The sequence below is a fragment of the Punica granatum genome, chromosome 1 (genome assembly GCF_007655135.1).
Source record: "Punica granatum isolate Tunisia-2019 chromosome 1, ASM765513v2, whole genome shotgun sequence".
Taxonomy (NCBI): Eukaryota; Viridiplantae; Streptophyta; class Magnoliopsida; order Myrtales; family Lythraceae; genus Punica; species Punica granatum.
In genome coordinates, this window is record NC_045127.1 from 50,884,660 (window position 1) to 50,907,664 (window position 23,005).

At 38.4% G+C, this 23,005-nt stretch overlaps 2 protein-coding genes across 5 annotated transcripts; both read left to right on the top strand.

The window, feature by feature from the left end:
* The first annotated feature begins 1,789 nt into the window (after window positions 1-1,789).
* LOC116208389 (HEAT repeat-containing protein 6) lies at window positions 1,790-14,085 on the top strand. Of its 4 annotated transcripts, XR_004157062.1 has the most exons (28): window positions 1,794-2,164; window positions 2,302-2,397; window positions 2,637-2,812; window positions 3,054-3,327; window positions 3,441-3,508; window positions 3,591-3,660; window positions 3,781-4,125; window positions 5,147-5,226; window positions 5,323-5,374; window positions 5,636-5,789; window positions 5,919-6,006; window positions 6,576-6,678; window positions 6,781-6,868; window positions 7,411-7,508; window positions 8,243-8,425; window positions 9,193-9,444; window positions 9,698-9,793; window positions 9,893-9,987; window positions 10,091-10,154; window positions 10,231-10,318; window positions 10,401-10,465; window positions 11,085-11,339; window positions 11,461-11,534; window positions 11,979-12,085; window positions 12,545-12,663; window positions 13,060-13,137; window positions 13,262-13,611; window positions 13,734-14,085. XR_004157062.1 is itself a non-coding variant. In XM_031541798.1 (27 exons), the coding sequence occupies exons 1-27, from the start codon at window positions 1,979-1,981 to the stop codon at window positions 13,469-13,471; spliced, it is 3,564 nt and encodes a 1,187-aa protein (XP_031397658.1). In that variant the 5' UTR covers window positions 1,794-1,978; the 3' UTR covers window positions 13,472-14,085. The 4 variants fall into 4 exon arrangements, 2 of the variants coding, with proteins under 2 accessions (XP_031397671.1, XP_031397658.1); XR_004157066.1 differs by lacking the exons at window positions 13,262-13,611; window positions 13,734-14,085 and adding an exon at window positions 12,751-12,897 and having other exon boundaries at window positions 1,790-2,164; window positions 13,060-13,133; XM_031541798.1 differs by having other exon boundaries at window positions 13,262-14,085.
* Window positions 14,086-15,963: 1,878 nt separating this feature from the next.
* LOC116192251 (transmembrane protein 120 homolog) lies at window positions 15,964-21,677 on the top strand. Its single transcript, XM_031520739.1, has 11 exons — window positions 15,964-16,547; window positions 16,749-16,827; window positions 16,938-17,032; window positions 17,457-17,561; window positions 17,667-17,746; window positions 19,437-19,524; window positions 19,607-19,714; window positions 19,891-19,977; window positions 20,678-20,746; window positions 20,858-20,989; window positions 21,432-21,677. The coding sequence occupies exons 1-10, from the start codon at window positions 16,299-16,301 to the stop codon at window positions 20,987-20,989; spliced, it is 1,092 nt and encodes a 363-aa protein (XP_031376599.1). The 5' UTR covers window positions 15,964-16,298; the 3' UTR covers window positions 21,432-21,677.
* The last annotated feature ends 1,328 nt before the right edge of the window (window positions 21,678-23,005 follow it).

Consider the following 23,005-nt stretch of genomic DNA (forward strand, 5'->3'; position numbering starts at 1 on the left):
TTACAAAATCAAGTTTCTATATTTGAACTTAACGTATATAAGGATTTTGCATAAAATACAAATGATTAAATAAATATGCAATGCGCTTTAAATATAAAAACCACGTGCAAAATTGTCACTAAACCGTTATGTTATTGGTCTAATATCTTACCTATAGTAATTATTGCTCGAATTAGAAATTAATTGTTAAAAATTCTTATTGGTCATTAGAAGTATATTCGTCCTTAATTATTGTAAATAATTATTACTTATAAACAAACTCGTATAATGTACGGGATTGAAAACTACTCCATTTAGTATTATATACATATTGTACACACGATATACTCTACTGAGACTCTTTACTACTCATGAGACCTAATGTAATATTGAATTCGAAAACAAGAATTATAGGTTGCATTTGGTACACATGAATGAACTTTATCATGCTTGGTACTCATCTCATAAATTGATAAAAAAAAAACAATTCTAATAAAATACTCTTTCCAATTTATAAAAGAGACATTGAGGAAATGGAATGGAATGGTGAGATATATCAATTTTGTTTTTTTTTTCATATTATAAAAAAGAATTTTCACTTTTTTTCAGTATTTCACCGTATCAAATATAGCCTAACTAATTATATATATTATATTCAATACATGCATGTCCACGGGTCTGACAAAATCCCAGTTGATCAGGATTACCTATCTCTTTTCGGAAAATGTTACCCATACCAATTATTCAACATTGAAGATCGTGTTTCTCATCTTCTTCGATTCCGAATTTGGAATCAACATCGGATTATTCGACCATCTTCGACATTCGTCTTCTCTGAATTCGAATTTGGTTCGGTCATCGTCGCCAAATCATCCACCCTAACGTACAAATCCCCAACATTTCCTTCTCCCATCATAGGATTAAAGATTCAACACATATCAACCTTTGTCGATTACGTGTTTGATTTGTTCCTCACGTGCTTCTTTTAGACAAGTCTCGATCACTAGCCTTCTTGTCAGTTGTAGTATGTATGTATATACATATATATACATACTGCCAAAGCCTCAATCATCAAGTTGGTTATCAACTTTATCTTACCGATCGATTATACAATTAATACGTATATTGTGCTAATTATTATTTTGAGCGAGACAGAGAATCAAATTCCCACACGACAATGGAATGAGGAAGAAGGCAATTGAATTGCTCTCAGGGCCTTTAATGAGCTCCTTGGACCCATTTTATCAACTGATTCATGATCAGAAATTTACTCACACAAAATCGATAGCAACACATAATCGACACTCACGTCTCATCTTAGTACGTAAGTGCCCTGCCGTCGAAGCAAGTGAACAGTGTAGCAAAATGCACCGCATTTATTGACTCGTGCTTGCTAGTTATATGTACATGCCATGGATGACACACACCAATCATTTAGTACGTACCCATGAAGTAGGTAAGCAGTAGGGTTGGACCATCCATGCCGTGTCACACTGTCCATACCGGACGAGTCATTTTAGCCCTAGTAATATGTCGACAGATCTGTTTTATCGTCTTATATACATTCACATGCTTAATCCATAACTTTCAGATATATTACCGAAAAAATATGGCGAAACACCAACGTGATGCATTCGAGCAATGCGACTATCACCGACAAACTGTGAAAGATTAAACCGTAAATGATTTGGATAAACTACGGGTCTGATTTGCTAAAGTCTTCATTAAAAAAATTATTAACATATTTGTCCGTTTAACATGTTATTATACATACAGGGCCGTTGTGGGCCTTCGACCTCGTTTGTTTCATGCATGTTTCATACATACAGGCAACTGATTGGATCGGGTCGGGTTGTCGGGATTGGATCCGACTGGAGCTGCTTCATTAGTGAGCACCGGCGATTCAGCGTTCAGACTGAGCTTCCTCGCCGGCGTCCGTCGCTTCCGCCCTTTCTCACCTGTAGAACCACCGCAGCCGCCATGCTCGGCGGCAGCTGAGATGGCAGCATCATCTTCTTCATCCGCCCTGCCGCCGGTCCGGTCATGGAGGACTGCCTTCCTCACACTGAGGGACGAAACCACGACGAGCCCCCCTCGGGCCTCGGTTCCGGATCTGCTCCACAACCTCGTCTTCTCCAATTCCGCTCCTCTCATCGCCGCAGCGGCCGAGCTCCCTCCACAAGAGGTGTTATCACCTGCTCTGATTTGCATGGATTGTTATTTTCTTCTCCTTGAGATCGATAAATTTAGCTCACTGTCAACAATCAGTGTGGGAATTATGCGCTATGAGACCTCAATGAATTGCTTGTTCACTCGATTCAGGTTGCGTCCGATGTGCTGTTTCTGATTGAACTGGTCGCAGATGCCGATCAAGTCGGCGAAAATGCAATGGCTGCTTACTCTCTGACGTTCCACTTGGTATTCGGTTACTCTGAAGCATAGTTTTTCTTTGAAAAGGAATAGCTTGTTGATGAATTTGTTATCGGGATAGAAATGCGATAGGCGGATCCAGTTGCTCTTTATTCCTCTTTCTCCCGCAACTGTTGGGCTTCTCTTTACATCCAAAGTAGATTAAAACAAAAGAAAAAAAGAAAAGGGCAAGCTCAATTAAATCTTTTCTGAGCTGGATTTTGAGTTCCTGCTGCTATTCTGTTCAGATTAATGATATCAGCCGCCGAGTATCTCTTGATATCAATGCATCATATTGGAAGCGCATTCTCGATTCTTTTGGAAAGATCATTGGAGTTTCCATTGGCAAAGCTAGCTTAAATGGAGAGGGCACAGGAAATCCTTCCAGAATTAGGCCTGTGATGAACTGTTTTGAGACTTTAAGGTCAGTCCAAATGCTTTATCTTGATGGAAACGTAATCAGGGGCAATTTTTCGTTTATGGAATTTCTGCCAGCGGTTGGTTTCTTCTTTTGGGGTGAGTAGGATGTTTATATTTCATCTATCATTGGCATGTCAAGCTGACAGTCCCTCAAGAAGAGAAGTTGAAGATCTGTATATTGTGTCATTCAGTCAAAGTTTGATGGAATACAGTAGAATGATCGTGTTCAATTTACTTCTTTCCAGAATCCTCATTGCTGCACATCTCAGAATATCCTCTCTGTCGGAAAATATTGAACTGGTGAAGTTCCTAGGCAGCAACATTGCACGCTTTCATGCAGAGTTATCCTCCTTTTCTGATCTGAGTGGTACCCAAAGATATCCTGCTGTTGCTGAGAAAAGAATCCCTAGATCTGGCAGTCTGTGGGAAGTCCAAACTCTTTGCTTTACAATGCTCGGGGAAGCATTCTCAAGAGTTGGTTCTCTTATTCCCATTGATACCTGGCAATCAGTAATTGAGGTAGGACAATATTTCCTGTTTAGTAAACTAAGGCTGGCTGATTCTTCTGGCTGTCCCTTTTTTTGGCTTTTGCTTTCTGGCGATACAAGTGACCTGAATTTACTTTGATTTAGGTACTCAGTAAAGAGATGGATGTCTTGGCATCAAAGAACCTGCTAGTGGAGGACAATACTATGGCCAAGTTCTGTTACTATCATCCTCTCTTCTCTCTCGTGTTTTAACAATTTGGTTATGACAAAAACTGTGGCGCCCTTTCTATGCAGGTTTTATGCGGCCCTTCTTCAATGTTTGCATTTGGTTCTCGTAGACAAAAAATCTTCTCTTTCCGATCATGTAAGTTGGATTTTTTTTTTTGCCAGTAGAGAATCTTTTGAAAAATATGAGTACATAATGTAGTCCATATTATGTAAATTCTTATCTCCTGTTCTCAAAACACTTATGGAATATTTGCAGGTTCCCAGTTTTGTGGCAGCTTTACGGCTCTTTTTAAATTATGGCCTTGCAAGTTGCAGGCCTCAGATGACATACAAGACTGTTGGTGAGAAGGAGAAGGAAGTGAGCTCTTTGACCTCAAAAACAAGTTCAAGTACAGATGGGAAGGTTGATCATAAACCATATAGACCTCCTCACCTGCGAAGAAATGATGCTGCTAATTTGAAGAAAACAAAAGATCTGTATGCTCCTGCTTTGTCAGATCATGGATCAGATTCAGAGTACAGTGATAGTGATGGATCTGTGCAGGACAATGATAGCATACGCAGATCCAAGGTCAGAGTATCTGCTCTTCTCTGTCTGCAGGTGAGCTAGCAAATATGTTTGCAGTTACAAATTACTTAGAACTCTAGATATTTATGGTATTAGGTTGATTCAAGTGGATTGACTATATTTAGTCAATGATCTACATTTTTCCATGATATGCACATTTTTTAATTTTAGTTTATGAAATTATATGCCATTCGGCAATATTAGCAGTTCTTGCATTGTGAGGATTGCTTGAAGGTTCATTAAGATCTTTATTCATATATTTTTTTTTATTTAAGTAAGAACAGAGGCCAACGGTTACATTATCAGCGTACCTCATCCCTATCTTTAATTTTAAAAATTAATGCAATAGTATGACGTGACTTGTACTCAAAGCAACAGTTGCAAAATGGCCTTATGTGGTCAGTGGGTCATGGTATACAGGTTTCAAAACCTTAAATAAACATAAGTGGCTCCCATGGCTTTGAGAAAGTCTTTACTTCTTACTTTTGATCCCATCATTTAGTTAAGAAGGAGAATCAAAATTAAAAATTGATTGTAAAAAATATTTTCTTTAGTTTTGCTGATTGAAGTTGCTTTTAATATTTTAAAAGGATTTACCTTGGCTTTGCTGTTCTAAGTCTTCATCTTTCTTTCTTTTTTTTAAAATTTATTTATATAATTAGACCCAAGGGCATGCAGATGGCTACATATTAATGCTAGGTCACTCCAACTTAGAGTGATCATGGACTCAGTAGTTTAAATCCCATATTCTTTTGATTGATTGTGTTAATGATGCATGCAGAAAATGATTAAATATTGTTTCTTAAAGCTTGTATAGTTTTGAGAATTGGTTGAGAATTATATACCGGTAACAATTTCTACAAAATTCAAGGAGAATGGATATGGGAAATTTCTCTTCTCTGCACAAGAGTTCTTTCCAAAGTAGTTCTTGTAGGACTAAGTTGGATGACTTAATTGAAGTTTTACCAATGTCTGTATCAATGTCTAGATGAATGCCCATCTTACTCTGTAACATCTTATTGTTAACACATTTGTTCGTCCATTTTTGCCAAAGGACCTCTGCCAAGCTGATCCCAAGGCATTTACAACCCAGTGGACTATGCTTTTGCCAACTAATGATGTATTAGAGTCCAGGTGACATTCTTGCTTCTTTCTGTCTCTGCAAATCAGTTTTTGGTCGTTAATCCTATTTATTCTCAAACTTCTTGCATCATTCTGCCGTGTGTACAGGAAGTTTGATGCAACTCTCATGACCTGCTTGCTGTTTGATCCTTACTTGAAGGTAGTTTCACATCATTTTAGTTGTTGTCTGCTTTCTCTGTCTTTTGCAGAGAGTCATGAGTAGACTTTGCCTTTTTTTTTTGGTCCTATAAAATAATTCTGCTTCTAAGACATTTTTATACCATTTATGTATATATTTACGGCAATTGTTACAAATTAGTAAGCATTTATTGTCACATATTCTTTTGGTATTAGATAATTTTTTATTGATGATATAGTTCTATATGCTGATAACATCTTACTTGTGCTTGGTTCTGGCTAGGCGCGGCTAGCTTCTGCCTCAACTCTGGCAGTCATGTTGGATGGTCCATCGTCTGTATCTCTGCAGGTGGCTGAATACAAGGATTCCTCTAAACGTGGATCTTATACATCACTTTCAAGTTCTCTTGGACAGATTCTAATGCAACTTCATAAAGGTTCTTGAAAGGAGTTCTGGAGCGTCTTGATTTATTTGTTGTAATTTGTAAAATTTAATTGTTGAAATCTTCTATTCATTATGTTAATACCTTTTTCTGATTAAATTTTATTTTCAAATGTACTTATAGGAGTTATACACTTAGTCATGCGGGAAACTCATAGTGGATTGCTGGCATCACTGTTGAAGATTTTAATGCTTTTAATATCATCTACACCGTATGAATTCTCTCTTTCTGTAAATACTTATGAGTCACTTTGCATTACTTTGCAATTTGCAACATACACCTGTTATAATTCTTATCCTCGGATTCTTACTTAAGCTTGAAACCCTGTCATCATACAAACTAAAAATTTTTCCTTCATCTGAATCTATGAATATTCTCTGCCTTAAATTTTTATTTATTATCTTTGAAATTTTGAGTGATGCTGACGTTTCTTACAGTCCTTGGAATAGATTAAAGTCCAATTTCATGGTTTAAGCATCATTTAGTGAATTGTAGTATAGGACATAGTATATCTGGGTGTAGAGCCATTATATAATATTTTATATATGTTAAATGTATATGTTTTCTTACTCTGCAAGCAGGAGCAAATATTAAAAGAAGTGTTGGATACTATTTGCATGGTAGCATGCAAATTTCAATCTAAATCATTCAATGTGTGATGATCCAGATCTTGGGCATTTCTCTTTTGTTGCCTCTAAGTTTATTTTTTATTTCCTAATCACATGGTTTGTTTCAGTTGCTTAAATATGGAACTGCTACTGCCTCATGGTCTTTCTGCAGCTATGCAAGAATGCCTGAAGATTTGTTGCCTACTGTAATTATAAATTTACAAGCGAAAGTGGAAGGTGGTTTCCCATCCAACAATGACGATACTAGTCTTCTGGTCAGTCTCCTTGACTGGTAATGATTTGAGTATTATGTCACATTTATAGGTTTGAGAAAATGTATCATTTCATGTTGATTATGGATGTGATTCTTTCCATAGGCAACTGCAATTAGTTGTCTTGCTGGTGCCCTATCCACCTCATCTTCCTCATTAAAAGTGCAAGAAATCCTCGCACAAGAAATTGAAGGTTGGTTTTATCTGCATATATCATGAACAATACCCTTGGATACTTGAACTTTGTAACGTGCATCTTCAAAACTTGTTTGTTATTATTCGGTTGAGGTAGTATAAGGCATGTGCTGCCTTATCAGCTGAGGCACCAAGCACCAGCTGGGGCTCTTTTCTAGATGAACTAGATGAAAGTTTGAATCCTAGTCGGCTTGAAGTCCATGGGCTAATTAAAAATACTCCTTGCAATGAGATTCCACTGTTACCTTTTACGATGCTTATAGGAATCACATGCTGATCAGTTTTCGTGCAAGCAACTTCTTCCTCTGGAATTTTCTCCATCTACTAGACTATGCAACAAACTAGAAAACATATGCAAGTCTTTCTGCAAACATAAAAAAATAGGTAGGCTGCCTCATTTGCTTGGGACTGCCATCTTGATCCAAGCAGGAACCTGATATTACCTAGGTGCTCTGCCATTTGCTTTATCTTTTCTAATGGCTTGAGATTTAACTAAATCTTTTGCTTGTCTGGTTTAACATTGCAAAATTCTACCTTCAGGTTTTAATAAGAATGAAAAGAGAACAGGTGTCCTTTCCACACTATTTCGACTTTGTGAGATGTCAACCAGTCCGACAATAAGCTTTGAGGCTCTTCAGGTATATTTTTACTGTGAATGGCCAACTCTAATAGATTTGATATGATTTTGGATTTAAATTTAATTTGGATGCCGTGAAAAAGTCCCCATTATTGGAGCCCCTGATCAACAAAACTTATGGCAGGCCGTCTTGTTATTTATCAGCTAACTCTTTATTAGTAGGAAACCTCTACTCTGAAAACTCTCAGCAAAAAAATCCTCTATTATGAAGACAATTAGTCACCCTTTTAGGAAACAAGTGACTTTATGATTGAAGGGAATAATATTAATTCGTAATTTGACTCGCTCATATACAAAATGCGGTCTTATCCACTAAAAGAATAAGTCACCTTGGCTTATCTGCTAACAAAAAGAAGCCACAGGTGACTTAGATTTTATGCCCTCTTAGAAATGTGGTTGAGGAGGCTCCTTAAAGTAGCAATAACAAATGCTTATATTGTCAAAGAACGATAGGGTGGATGGTACTACGGGATATGTATCTTGATATACTTTAAATTTTGCTGATAATTAATAGCTACTAGAAGAGCAGGCATCGATATTTCTTAAAAGTTGCCTTTTGAAATAATGTATTTTGATGAAACCAAACATACCCTTTGAAATTCTACTAGAGTCACACATTGCCATTAAGATTGTGCATGTGAAATTGATTTTTTTGCTCCTCTCACTATATATTTAGTGTGTTCATTTTTCTGTATTTTGCCATTGCATTTACATTATAACTTTTCTGTGTTACAGGCCCTTAGAGCTTTGTCACATAGTTATCCAAAAATAGTTGTTGCCTGCTGGGAACATGTTTTTGCAATTGTGCATAGTCACATGGAGGTTGCGTCTCCTGAAGTTCCCACAAGTCCACGTAGGGGACTTAGTGGAAACTCAATTCGTGTCAATGGGGAAAAGGTCATTGCAGCTGCGATCAAGGTATTAGTTGTGTTCCATTCCAATTGTTTCATTTCTTTGACAGTTGTTACTGTTACTCTATGAGCTCTTTAGACACTGCTATGTTTTAATTTTGTCATTGCTGTCACATTACTGTCTTTGTAATTATTGATACTGTTACTATGGTGTTAGTTTTGCTCCTTTTGACTAAGTTCAGTGTTTTGTTTCTCTAGAGTGTGCAGTTACATCTCTGAGGTGTCCCTATCTGAAGTGATAAAATAGTCTATTCTCCCAAGTAAAACCTTGATTTCTTTGACTGATGTTTGATGTGAAACAACTTTTGAGAATACATCCAAGCTAGAAAGATGGATGTGATGCGGTTTAGAATGCCCTCTGCTCTCTCTATTGCAATATTGGTTTTGGCTGATGTATATTGTCGTGGCGCTAGTCAGCAGAAAGAGGGAAAAAAATATAAGAAGGAAGAGAGAACTATACATTTATGGTGCTTTTCTTCCTGGGATTTGATGTGCCTCAATATTTGGTGGGTGAATCATGTGTGTAATCTGATCAAGTGCTAAAAAATATTAATGCATAAAGAATTATTCTGTGTTCCAGTTGACAATCTTTCGTGGGAATATGGTGGAGGTTTTCAACATTTTTGTTTTCTTTTTAAATATTTCCTTGTATATAGGATATCAGATTGTTTATATTAGCCCCAAAAAAGAAGAGCTGTTGACATGTTGGAAAGACATTAGTTTGGGAACAAATGTTACTTACTTTTCAGACTTCAAATCTGGATAAATTTTCAGGTTTTGGATGACTGTCTCCGTGCTCTTTCTGGATTCAAAGGAACTGAAGATCTTTTGGATGACAAATTGCTCGACACTCCTTTTACATCTGACTGCATAAGGGAAAAGAAGATTTTCTCAGCGCCATCTTGCGGAGATGAAGCCTCAGATGATTATAAGGATGACCAGAGAACAAGTCAGTCAGGAGGTGATCAGTGGGAACAGGCAATCAACAAGTTCTTGCGACGAACCTTGCGGCACTCTTCACATGTGGTTGGTTATAAAGTTCTTTTTACAACCTGAGATATATCTGTCTTTAACTGAATTACAAGTATAAAAATCTGTTTAAGTGGAAAGAGAGGGCCTTGGAATTCCAGTAGAAATATATGAATTTTTCTTTTTTGGCAATTGGCTTTTTCCATACATAAAACCGTCATTTTATTGTAGCTCCGGCTAAATCTGATTTGTTGCCTCCATGGAGATTCTTTTTCCTTAGAATTGTGCTCCCTCTTTTGCTTTTTGGCAGGTGAGAGCTGCATCAGTGACTTGTTTTGCTGGTATAACTTCCTCAGCGTTCTATTCACTAAAAAAGCAGCATCAAGACTTCGTTCTCTCTTCCACAGTGAGTTGTCATCTCAAACTAAAACCCTTAGACCAGCTTCTTATGCTTTCCTTTTTCCTTTTTCAATGTTGTAGCTGATGAAGCTTCATAATTACCCAGATATATGCTGCTGTTGAAGATGTGGTTCCTTCTGTTAGATCAGCTGCTTGTCGAGCCATCGGCGTGATTACATGCTTCCCAGAAATCTGCCGAAGGTAGTTTGGCATATGACTAGATTGACAAACAACTTCTGCTAATATTTATACTTTTTGCTAATTGAAGACAGTGCAGATATTTACTAAATGCTAACAATTTTAGTGCAGGGATCCTTGGCAGTTTCGTCAAGGCTGTGGAAACTAACACTCAGAATTCCGTGGTTTCGGTACTAGTTTATATATGAATGAGAACTATTAATTTATTGATTTAGGTGATGGCTAAAATGCAGTTACCTTTTGCAGGTCAGAATAACAGCGTCCTGGGCATTGGCAAACATATGCGAGTCCCTTCATCGTTGGTTCAATGATGTCCATCCAGAGTGTTTTGTTGGTGAGGTTTGCAATTTTAAATGAATATTCTTTGCTTTTTATGTTCTAAAAAGTTTTTGGCAACTTACCTTTTGTTGGATCAGAGACAAACGCTCGAGTGGTAGCCCTGATCGAGTGTGCTTTGCGTTTAACAAACGATGGAGACAAGGTTAGCTTATGCTTTTATTTGTAAGACATCTTGGGAAATTGTAAACTAAAGATTTTTAGAACGAGTAATACTGAATTTGTTTTGATGTTCTTGAAATAAACCTCTCTTGATTCAGTTCTAATCTCTTTTAATAAGTCAGAGCATGAATATGATACCCAACTCTGATTTCTTTCCTGCACCATCTGGGTGGAATTGAAAGGTGGCATATCTTTTGCTAATGCATGTAAATGCTTTGCAGCGAGCGCAGATAAAACATATAAGCTCAATTCCTACTGCTTTAGTGTATGTTGAATACTCTGAAGGATAGCAGGGTGAGAAATAGTGATTAGCTCAACTCCTATTGCTTTTTGTTTGTTCCCGAAGTGCCATCCCTATATTCTACAGCTTTCCCCTTGTGTGTGTTCTGAGTTACATTGGGTTAAAGCATACTTGGGAGAATTCACTTTTGGAAGTCAGTTTCCCCTTAGATAATAAATGAAAGAATTTAGAAGGCACATCAAAGAAAAGCTAGGTGATTTTTAACTCCCCATTGATTCTTCAAGAGAGAATTGAGGTCCCTATGTATCAGTTATCTCATTTGTTTGAAGTTCCTCATTTCAATGTTGGTCTCTTGCTTCAGGTCAAATCTAATGCTGTCAGGGCTCTTGGGGCTCTCTCTAAATATGTTAGATGTAGAGACTTGTCTGGTATTCAAGGGAAGCCGGTGGAATACGCTGTTTCCTATTCGACAAACTGCATTCAGGGTTCAGCATCTAGTACTTGGACTAATAATAGGTTACCAGAAACATGTACTGCAACTTCTGTAGGGGACTCTCGTTGGCTGGAAAAAATTGTGCAGGCCTTTCTTTCTTGTGTGACAACTGGAAACGTCAAGGTAGATGATTAAAAATGACATGTAATACTAATATAGATTATTCTTTCTGCTTACTTGAGAGTTTACATTGTAACACTAATTTATGATTATTCTTCTGCTCACTTAAGTATTTCTTGGACAGGTCCAGTGGAACGTTTGTCATGCATTGAGTAATTTATTTCGAAATGAGACACTGAGTCTTAAGGATGAGGATTGGTAAGCATTACATACTGTGGAACACTTTCACGATAACTTTGGATGATTTGTGACTTATAGTTATGCCTGTAATTGGTGTCGCTGGATGGGTAATGGGATGAGGCACTTCCACAAGCCTTACTCGCTAGAGCGACTTGCATAAAATGACCAAGTTTTCCACTAATTTGTATTTTCCATATCCAAGATAGCTTTTGTTGGAAATTTTCATTTTCTATCAATCTGATATGGAGCTCATCTTGTCTGTTCTCTTCTTGACTTTCCAATGTCATTCGCTTTTGAGTTGTGTGCGCTGTACAATTCAAACCTAAGAGGTAGACAGGTGGAAAATTTGAGTTCTTACTGGTGTCATCTGCCAACGTGTAATCTTCATGCATTTATATTATGTGCATGGACATGAATGTTAGACCCTTTCTCAACATGATATGCCTGGTTTTTATTTTGCAGGGCTCCTTCTGTTTTTAGTATTCTTCTATTACTTCTACGCGATTCTTCCAATTTCAAGATCAGGATACAAGCTGCCGCTGCTCTTGCTGTTCCGGAATCAGTATTAGGTAAGAGGAGGTCCTTTCATTCTTGCGGAGATCATGCATCTACATTTTATTGGGATAGTTGGATTCTTAGTGTGGCCTAAACTGAGCAGGAATGGTAAAGGGACGCTGAAGTCTAGATTTGTTTTTTTTCCTTGAGTATTTTCTTGCCGAAGGTGGACTAGAGACCTTGCCAGTTACCCCATGGACCTATTGCATGGCAGGGCCTCACGAGACATCATATTACAAATTGCTTACTAAGTGTATCGTCTGATATCATAATATAAAATCGCTCACATGGCACTGGGTTGGTGCCTTTCTTTGAGGCTGCTCTGCAGTGCTGTGACAGTTGCTTGTCAACGGATCAAATTTACTCTTTTTGAAGGGTGTCCACGTGTTTTTTTGTATGTTAATTCAGATAAACTTCACTTGTGTCTTGAATGGGAAATGATATATTGTCTGTTGCCCTTTCCTTTGATTCAGATTATGGGAGATCTTTCACAGATGTGGTGAAGGGCGTGGAACATGTTCTTGAGAATCTCGACTCGTATCAAATGTCAGCACCGTCGAGTTTCAAGTATCGGTCAGCTCTTGAAAAGCAGGTCAGCAGTTTTTTTCTTAAATAAATATTTTCGTCAAAAAGTTGTGCTAATATAGTCCCCCTAATAACAGACCTTTTAGATTCTCAGCTGACCATATAATTATCAATTGTGGCGACAAAGTGATGATCTTAAAATTCATGTATGGCCCATCTGCATGCTGGGAGGCAAAACGCAATGAGATTCACACTCCTTTCCTGCATAGTTTGCTGTACCAGATGGGTGGATAATCTTGAGGTTTTAAAACTGTACTGCTTAAATTTTGAGTGTCCCAAATTTGAAAATGGAATATTATCTTGGAAGTAATGCTATTAATTGTGAAACTGCATTATCTGCATTCTCTATATGAGTGCATGCTACGATTTGCTCTTTCTAATGCTTATTCTCTTCCTGCGACAGCTAACCATCACGATGTTGCATGTTCTTCACCTCGCATCAAGCTCGGATCATCAACCTCTGAAAGATTTTATTGTGAAAGTATGCTCAAAGTCCTATTGAGATGATTATTTCCTCTTTTATTTTCTTCTCTGAGCATTTCTTTCAACCCTCAACTTTTGGTACTTCTCACTATATTCTCATGTTTGAGTTCCATTATGTGCAGAAAGCCTCCTTTCTTGAGGAGTGGTTGAAGGGGCTATGTTCATCCGTGAAAGATATAAGTGCTCCTACAGAGATCGAGAGCGTTAACACAGTAAACCAAAAGAAAGAGGTTATATCAAAGGCCTTGCGATCATTAACCGAGGTGTTTGAAGGCATGAACCATCATGCAACTGCACAGAAATTCGAGGTCTTGTATCAGAGCATACAATAATGATTGGTGGAGATCATTACAATTGATGCACACACGACATGCCCAAAACAACCCTTCATCATCACGGGTTCCTCCTCAAAGGGTTCGGTGCTCATGAAGAGTCCTGATACGGAGACAGAGAAATTATAGTCTGCACTCAGGTACGGCTCCCTTGCATCAGTTGGTCCCCGAGTTGCTGCTTTCTAAATTACAGTTTCATCGCCACCTTGTTGTAGCATTTGATATTTCGCTGATCCTTCGTCTCTTCTTTATATTTCCCAAGAAGTGAGAGCTTCTCGATACCGCATGTGTAGATATGAGTGGAATACTGTAGTGTGAAGCAATAGCGATGTGCTTGTTTTACGTGATCAACCCTCGAGAAAAATGAAGGCTTGCCACTTTCTTCGTCCCATTGGATAAAATTTCCAAACCGCAGGTTACCCACCAGCACCAACCCCACTGTTCGATTCCAAACATCTCTGGTCTCGCCAATAGCCTAATTTCATTTTAGTTTTATTTCTTGTACTGATGAGTGATTGTTTTTGGAACATAAAGTTTGGTCCAAGTCATGCCTGCTCTGCTCTACCTTTCCTTTCTCAAAAATTGTCAATACAGTGTAACAAATGATTCCTTCACTCGTGTTTTCTGGTCTCCGTTTAAATCGGGAAAAGCCATGCGCCGAATTCCAGCCCCAATTTATGAGCCATCTGAACTTAAATCCCGAGTCTCATGGCATTCCTTGCTCGCTTCAATAAAATGGAAAGGGAATTCAATGAGCGTGAAAAGCCCGAGTCGCTGTCAATGTCTTGTGGGTTACGATTGTCATTGTGGTCGAGGCATAATCCCGAATTGCGTTTGTGTTTTAACCTTTGGGGACTGGAACATACCAAAGCTTTTGAAAGTAGAAGTCACTAGATTTGTTCGCAACATTCTCTAATTCGTCCTTACAATCTTTTACTATTGGCGTATGTATCGACTGATTGACGATCACAGCCCTATTATTCTATTATTTTTCTTATGATAAGAACGAGCATCGAGAAGAATCCAGAGAGCCCCTCTTTTGGGCTTTCTATCAGCACAACAATGTCAAAACTGCTATTGACTCGATCATACATCGCCCTCCATTGGGTGATTTTAAGCGCAAGTCTCGCTCCGTCGGGTTTTGGATTGCGCCAAGTGAGGGGCGGATCGGTCTCGCTGTGGTTCCTCGTGTACGAGCTTAATATAAAGTATATGTCCTCGATAAGAATGGATGTTATCGGTTCGATTTTTATTAGTGAACGAGTAATTCGAAATTTAGGACAAAACAGTAATCAAAATGCACTGATTCTCGTGAATTTCCCAAATTAGAAAATGATTTCCGTTATGACATTATTCCCACACGTCGCAATTTCCTTTATCCATGTCCAAATCCACTGTTTTCGTAGGGGGAAAAAAATCCATCGATTTTCTAAGGAAACAAATGAGAAGTCTCAATCAATCAACGAGTTCGACTTCTTATTCCTCGCAGAGAATGAAAGATTAACCTAAAATTACATGACCTATTAATTTGATATAAATAGTAGTACGCGTCAAATTTTTCATTAATTTAAATGAAAATTGTTGGCCACCATTCCCGATTGAGGTAGCCGACGATCTAAAAGTTGCCAGTGACTCTACGCTGTTGAGGCCCTTATTGCTCGAATTTGAAAAAAAGAATAAGGAAATTCGAGAATGGAGAGAAGAGGGATTGGGGGCGAGAGTCTCATCAATGGCCAACACCCCACAATTGGGGTTGGGGGCGACATATCTAGTCACATGCAATCTCGATTAAGGGGCGGTGATGGCCGTTGAGGCCTCACCGATAAAAAAAGATGAAGCCGTGCTAATATTGATTTTATTTTGATAGTATGTATATTTTTAGTTCAAGAAAAAAGTTTGTATTAAAATTGATAAAATGTGAAAAGTTTATATTTTTTAGGTAATTAATCCATTAATTTATCTCAATGTTTCGGTCCGGCAATGAAAGTTTTCATCGGAAATGGAAATGAAATTTTCTTTCTAACATAACAACGAAAATCGTTAAATCGAGGGAGTACATGTGCTATTGTAATATACAGATGCTTTGCTCCGACACATTAAATTCCTTGTAAAGGCAATGATCATAATTTTATGATCAATGAATCAATTTAATCAAAAAAGAATATAGCTCAGTGATGCACCTTTTGTTTGGTGACTAAAAAGTCTTAGGTTCGATACTCAGTGGGATCATCCGTGCTCCTTTAAGAATATTTATAATTTCTATTTCAATGTATTAGTTGCATGAGCCTCATTCGTAACAAAAAAAAAGAAAAAAAAGAAAGAAAGAATCAATTTAATTTTTGTTTTTAATGGTATAGATCATCATTGTTATTATTATTTGCCAAGTAGGAAATTCTATTAATTTTAATTATTAATAATTTTTGTGGGAAGAAAATGTACGAACGGTCCTCTGTCTCCCTCTCTCCACCTGCATTCACGTATCACATCCAAGCGTGGATTCATTCTTCATCTCTGTCAGTCAGTCTGTCTGTCTGTCTGTCTGTCTCTCTCTCTCTCTAACCAAAACCATAACCAAAACCAAAGAAGAAGAAGAAGAAGAAGAAGAAGAGTTCTTCCCTCCTCCTACCATCTAACCGAGCCATTGCCGAAGCTGCTGCAGAAAGCAGAAGCACAAGACGACGCCGGTAAAGCTGCTCCTCCATTCCATCCCGTGGCTTGCCGTGTGTGCGTGCCGATCATATACTCTCATCATCATCATCATCAGCAGCAGCAGCAGCAGCAGGTTCCGAATCTCGATCAAATCTCCCCGGTACCACTGCAATTTCTGATGGACAATGGAGTGGAACCGGCGGTGACGGATGAATCGGCCAGTAGACTGGAGGACGAGGTGAGGCGAGCGTTGGAACAGGCCAAGGAGCTCCAGGACGCCGCCTCCTCCTTCATAGCCAAGTCTTCCAGCGAGGAGCAGTCCCTCAGGCAGCGTGCCGCTTCGCTCGACTCCAACCTCCGCCGCCTCCGCTCCTCCATCGAATCCCAGCTCCGGAACAAGCTCTTGGATCCCCAACTCTCCGACAAGGCACGCTTCTCAGCTCACTCTCCATCTCTCTCGTACTATCATTCCCGATTGTAGGGCTTCATTATCACATTTTCCTAAAGAACTGGCTGGTAGCTAAAATTTTAGCTCCTCGTAATCTCGTGAAGAAATACAGGGCTGATATGCGTTGATTTGCTTAATACTCGTGCCGTTTGTTTATGTCAATGCCCTGAATACATGCAGCTAGAAGAGGAATTACAGAAAGCAAGATGTATCATGTTTGATGGAGATGCTTCTTCTTTCTTCCCTTTGAAACCTCAAGGTGCCATTCCCTTTCGAATCTTCAACTTATTATTTGCCCCGAACTTCCGGTGCAGACAAGCAGTTTATGATTGTTGCCTTGTGGGTCTGATGGGCTGTTATGACATGCAGGAAGGTTTCTGAAGATGTTCCTTGGTCCAATCAATGTACGTGCCACTAGAAAAGATGTGCAGCTGAAGGTCAAAGAAGAATACAACAGTTACAGAGTAATACCCCTGTTGGCTTTTTTCGCAATAATATCACTTCTCCTTGTGAACTGGTTTTATCTGCTGAAACATTCGTAACCGTTGAAACACCACTCAGTCTTTTCCACTTTGTTGGTCGAATTTCTTGTTGTCTGTGTTCATGTGACATGTCCTTGTACACCCTTTGCTTTTGCTCTGGTATGTTTTTTAGTATGTAACATGAAAATCTTGTCTTAAAAACTAGTAGCTTGAGTAATGATATGCGACTAGCAAACTGAGGCTGGGCAGCTTTGTGAGTCTTGCTTGGTTAAGCCATTTATAACCTTGTCTAGTATATGATCTGCTATTCTAGTTGCCGGCTGCATAGCATTGAAGTGACTGGGGGTCATTTGTTATGTGATATATTTCTTATGCATGATGAAATACCACTTCTTCTTTGGAGCAGGATAGGACCGCCCTTCTCTTTCTTCTTTTCCCAGCAGTACTATTAGTCTTGAGATCCTGGATATGGAAAGGATGCATGCCAGCCTTTCCTGTTCAGCTCTACCAGGTATTCCTCTTCATGCTGGTCCCGGCATCAGTTTATCGATGGAGTGAGATTGTTCACGGATGAGTGAGGATATTTATGTGTTTCCAATCTGATCATATGTCCTAGGCCTGGCTGTTATTCCTGTACACTGGGTTGGCATTGCGGGAGAATATACTGAGAGTGAATGGGAGTGATATTCGTCCATGGTGAGTGATAATGTTTTATGCTCATCTCATAAAGTATAAGTTTGAAAGTTTATGTGCAACAAGAGCCTATACATTTTACAGCAGAATGATTGATATGTGGGTAATTGTGGTTTTAAGTTATGCGTACCAATAATGTTGTAAAATAGATTTAGAGCATGCCCCTAATAGCGGTTTGCTTAATATTCTTATCCTTTGAGCTAGTGATACAAGGTTTTGAGACACACACACACCCTCCCCCCCCCACAACCCTTAAGTCAATAGCTCTTTCCAACATATTCTCGTTGACGGATGTCCCATGGGCAAATTTTTGGTTCTTCCAGATCATAGCATTAGTTTGTTCGACACCTACTTTTCTGAGGTGCACCTCAGTATCTTGATATGCAATTGTCTATGGTGACAAGATCACTTGCTCAAAACTTTTCATCATACTCTGTATTGCATGAAGATCCAAAAACAATAATCAGAGTTGACCTTGAATGCCTCATTAAACTATTCTTTATTAACCATGTGTTGCTCTATCTGAATTATGAATGTGTTTTTTAGTGACGTGCTCTTGTAATTGAATTTTGAAGCTTGAGTTCCTTGAAGATCAGTTTTTGGCCATGTTAGAAACATTCTATTCAATGATGCCCTTGCATGATTAAATAAAGACGATTTGGTGCTTTTATCATATGACCCAGATTTTTTCATTATTCATTACATCCCAAATTCCCAGCTCTCTCTCTCTCTCTCTCTCTCTCTCTCAGCTGGTAGGTATATTTCAAATGTTCCGTGGTGAATTTTTCGGATATTTCATTCAATGTATTTCTTTATTATATTTATTATATTTGTTCTTTGTTCGTATGTGCTAGTTATACATGATGCTGTTCTGTTGCTCCCACTTAATGTCTTTCAAAGACAATTTTTGCACAAGTCAGCTTGCTCATCCTCTTGAGCACCTGGCAGAGCAGATTTTTTTTTTTGGATAAGTGGTAAATTTGATTAATAACAAAGAAGTATACAACCACTCACCCATATACAAACATCAAGCTAACTATCACACACAAATACAGACTCTTCAGTTCTTACATAATCATTCCATCCTAAAGCCTCAAGAGCCTGCAATTATAGAAGAAGAAAGCTTAAAGGAAACTCTCGGAATAGACATAATTTTTAACTTGATACTTTGGATGATTCTTCCCACGAGAACAGCCACGGTCAAAGACTTCTTTTGGAAAATCCTCCTGTTCCTCTCAGCCCAAACTTCATAAATGTAGGTCGTCCATAAAAGTCTTCACGCAGTTGCATCCAAAAATCTACCCTTGATCCCCATAAGTCTTGGAGCAGATTATTTTACCTGCCAAAGAAAGAGTACTTTTACTGAATGTTGACATGCATGCCGGTAATTCTGATGTGATTATCCCATTAGTACATCATATGCTCAAATTTACCCAATAAGAGTTGTTACTCCTCTTCACCTAAAAAAAGTTTGTGAACCTTGTCAGCAGCACTAGAGCAATGGGTATTTCTTTCAGCTGGAATTTCTTTCCTTTTTGCTTCTCAATCATGCTCATATACGTGTTGTATCCAACCAGCGACAATTGAGCTTTCTATGTCTGTAAGCATGACATTTTTTTTTTTTGGTTTATGCTGTCCAGAGGTATAGTAGAAGGTATTAACAAAGTGACCAAAACGCAAAAACTTTATGCAGGTGGATATATCATCACTATTCTGCTATGATTATGGCCCTTGTCAGCCTCACATGGGAGATTAAAGGACCACATTGTGCACGAAAGCAGGTTAGAGCTGCTCCATTTTAGACTTCAGACCAGTCGATTTTTTTCTTTTTTTCCTCTCCATAAACAGTTGAATCTTTTGCAGAGAGGTGTACAACTCTTTCTGGAATGGGCTATGATGCAAGGTGTGGCAATGCTTCTGCAGAACAGATACCAACGTCAAAGACTTTACACTCGCATTGCGCTAGGAAAGGTATCTAAAATATTCGGTAGCTTGTTGCTGCAAATTTGGCCATGGCCATTTTCTTATTACCAGTTCCCCATGATAAATTATTAAAAAAATAAATAAAAAGAAAAAGAATTGGCATGCTTCTGCTGTATTATTTTTGTATAGCCAAGTTTGATTTCCTTCTGTGTGGAATCACACAGGCTAAGAGAATGGATGTTGTCTGGGGAGAAACTGCTGGTGTCGCTGGTCAGTTGTGGCTTCTTTGTCCCATACTCTTCATCTTGCAGGTAATTCTAACATCAAGTTTGTAAGTTTTTCCTCCTCATTTTTAAGACAGTTTTTGTAAATCAAGTCTTTGTTGTATGGAGGATTTGATTCAGAGACTCAAGCTTCCATTGTATCCTGTATAGCCCATCACTCAGTGACTTTAGAATCCGTGATTATAATATGCTTGCGATGGTAAACTCAACATGACTGCTATCGACAAGCATTAAGCTGAGGGGAACTCTGTAAACAAGTGCATCACAAAAATGCCCCTAGATATTCTAGCGTCTTAAAACTCCATATATTAGTTACACATGCACCATTTCTGAGTATCTAATGATACCTCTAATGTTTGTAAGTTCATAATCCAATGGTCTGTTATCCATGTTGCAATATAAATTTGAATACAATTCCACAGTGTAGAGTTCAATGCAAACTCCAATACATTCCTATGCCACTATGTCTTATCAAATGGCGCATGGGCATTCTTTTTGAGAACCCCGAAAACTTGTTAATTGCCTGAGTTGTTCTATATTGATCTATTACATTAGCTATTTTAGAGACAATGTCCTGCCTTCCTCTAGATGAATATTCTTGTCGTCAGCAATTCAGGAGCTTTGGAATTCATGAAAGATTGTGATTCTTGAGCAGCTCTGGTGAACTTTGAATACCAATTACAGAATATTTATAATTTGGTTTTGTGTTCCTGCTGTTTGGGCTCAGGGTTTTGAGGCTTACGTCGGCCTATCCTTGCTTAAGACAGCATTTGTAGGAGTGGCTTCTGAATGGCAGGTTCGTTAATTCTGTTCATATTGTTTCGTTGTTTACTGTATTTATTAGGAAGTCATTCGAAGCAAAGAATTATTTTTTGACGCTTAACATATGGAAGCCTTTGTCTGGCAGGTTGTGTTTTGTGGGATGATTTTGGTTTTCATGGCAGTGGGGAATTTCGTGAACACGGTCAAGACTCTCATGACAAAATCAAGGTTCAAGGCAAAGATGAAGAGAACAAAGAGCAAGGCGGAAATGGATTAGGTTTCTTCTCTGACTCCCTCAGTTCTATTTTTCTCTCTTTAACTGGCTGAGAGGATCGCTGTTTTTGAAGTAGTTATTTTCCTTCCATCTGGGCGATGAAGAAAATGTCTTTGCTAAGAAAGTGCGACGAAATTCCCGTTGTTCTTGTAGTTGACACATAATCCTAATTTATTAGCCACTAAATCCTTCTCCTTTGATCCTTTGTATATCAATCCTATAGAATGTCTGGATCATATGGGCCGGGCCAATACGTTGAGAATTCTTAAAAAGTGTAAGGGATTGCAATTTCACGACGGTATAACCTGTATATTTTTTTTCTCTGTTCGATTTCCCGGTCATTCCATCGCGACCATTAAATCCCGAAAGGGAAAAGACAGCTTATTGGTGTGATATTTTTTTGTCTGCATCCTATTGTGACCACTTATTTTCCTTCTGTGATTAGGCCCTCCATTGGTTCGTTGTGAGGTTCCTACAGTTCGCCTTTGTGTCCATTATTACAACATGGCTTATGAGTGTCTTCTACAGCTTTTATGCAAATGGGCTTTGTCACATGGGGCCAAATTTTTGTGGAACTCATCATGGCATCTTTGAATGGTACATATGTAATCCTCAAATTGCCATGCCGAAATTCGGCCATGCATTTCGTTCTACTCCATGCAGTCCCTTCCCGAAGATTGCTTCCAAGTTACCTTGATTTTTTGATCTCTAAAGTTACCTCGAGTTTTTGATCTCTAATGCCTTACTCGAAAAGAACACATTATAGGAAATGCATGCAGTTTCACCCTAAGTAACATTCTTCATCCCGCAACATTTGGAATTTAGAAGTGTTATAGGCTTTGATTAATTAGTCAAGTTCGAGTTGGATCAGTTCATTAAGAGATATAATTCCTTTTTTTTTTTTTGCCAAAGATTTTCTCCATTCACGAGATTTTGACTCGAGACCTTGCTTGAGGAGACATACGTGAAATCACTTGAGACATACGTCAAATCACTTGAATCAAGATCCACGTTGGTTAGTAACATTTTCTTTCTATGGGTTTTCACTAAAATGAGTGAAGAGGGGTTAATCCATTGCTTGAGGAGTGATTTAAGGGTTTGCATTGAATAATGAATTGATTAATTACTAGATTAAGGATACCAGGGTGTGACGTGGCATTTAATGTCCCCCCCCCCCCCCCCCCCCCCCCCCCCAACCTTTTATGGCAAGCTAAGCTATATATCTCATCTCATCTCCACTATTCTATTCTATTGTCTGCTCTGCCCTGATAATCCCGTGATTTACAAGCAAACACCACCACACCATGACCAGATCATCAACATTATTATCAATCAATCGTGGGTCAATTATTCATTCACCTCAGATGCAACCCAAGAAAAAATAAATTCCATTTTTAAATTTCCTAGTGGGACGTTTTTTTGGTGTGTACCCTGGTATCAAGAAGTCCAATGTGGTCTGACTAATTCAGTCGGGAGATCGATCATTAAATATTATTCTTCCTCTCAACAAGTACCCTTCCCGTAGTGGGATGTTTTAAATTGGCTAATCAGTGGGCAAATCGTTACTTCAAATCCCGAATAGCACGTAAATAAACCGTATTATCAGACGCATATATATGCCAGATGCACCGCACCATTACTATCATGCCCGCGGTATTGATTTACATGGGCAAAGTAAAAATTTTCTCGAACATGTCTTTTCTTAATTTCATGTTGAGACCTAACTGATTTTTCTGTTGCATATATATATATATATATATGTATGTATGTATATGTCAACCAGGCAAATATTGAAGAATTATGGGACAGAGCAGGCATCAGGTACGTGTATATATATATATATATATATATATAAATATATATATATGTGAATGTTGTCTTCAGTCGCTGTAATGACCCAAAATTAAAGAAGCTGTGGGCACAAAATAGTTTGTCTTTTCGGCAATCAACTGCAAATTGGGACGGAATTTCAATCACAGATTTTATGCTCATGGGAACACCTCTGCGTGTGTTTAGTTG

What these genes read in the sequence shown, in the direction of transcription:
- LOC116208389 (XM_031541798.1), top strand. Translation starts at nt 1,979, where the DNA reads ATGGCAGCATCATCTTCTTCATCCGCCCTGCCGCCGGTCCGGTCATGG. An exon ending in AATGATGTATTAGAGTCCAG is followed by an intron (nt 5,227 to 5,322) that starts GTGACATTCTTG and finishes CCGTGTGTACAG; the next exon opens with GAAGTTTGATGCAACTCTCA. An exon ending in ATGACGATACTAGTCTTCTG is followed by an intron (nt 6,679 to 6,780) that starts GTCAGTCTCCTT and finishes TTCTTTCCATAG; the next exon opens with GCAACTGCAATTAGTTGTCT.
- LOC116192251 (XM_031520739.1), top strand. Translation starts at nt 16,299, where the DNA reads ATGGACAATGGAGTGGAACCGGCGGTGACGGATGAATCGGCCAGTAGA. An exon ending in CACATTGTGCACGAAAGCAG is followed by an intron (nt 19,525 to 19,606) that starts GTTAGAGCTGCT and finishes AATCTTTTGCAG; the next exon opens with AGAGGTGTACAACTCTTTCT. An exon ending in GAGTGGCTTCTGAATGGCAG is followed by an intron (nt 20,747 to 20,857) that starts GTTCGTTAATTC and finishes TTTGTCTGGCAG; the next exon opens with GTTGTGTTTTGTGGGATGAT.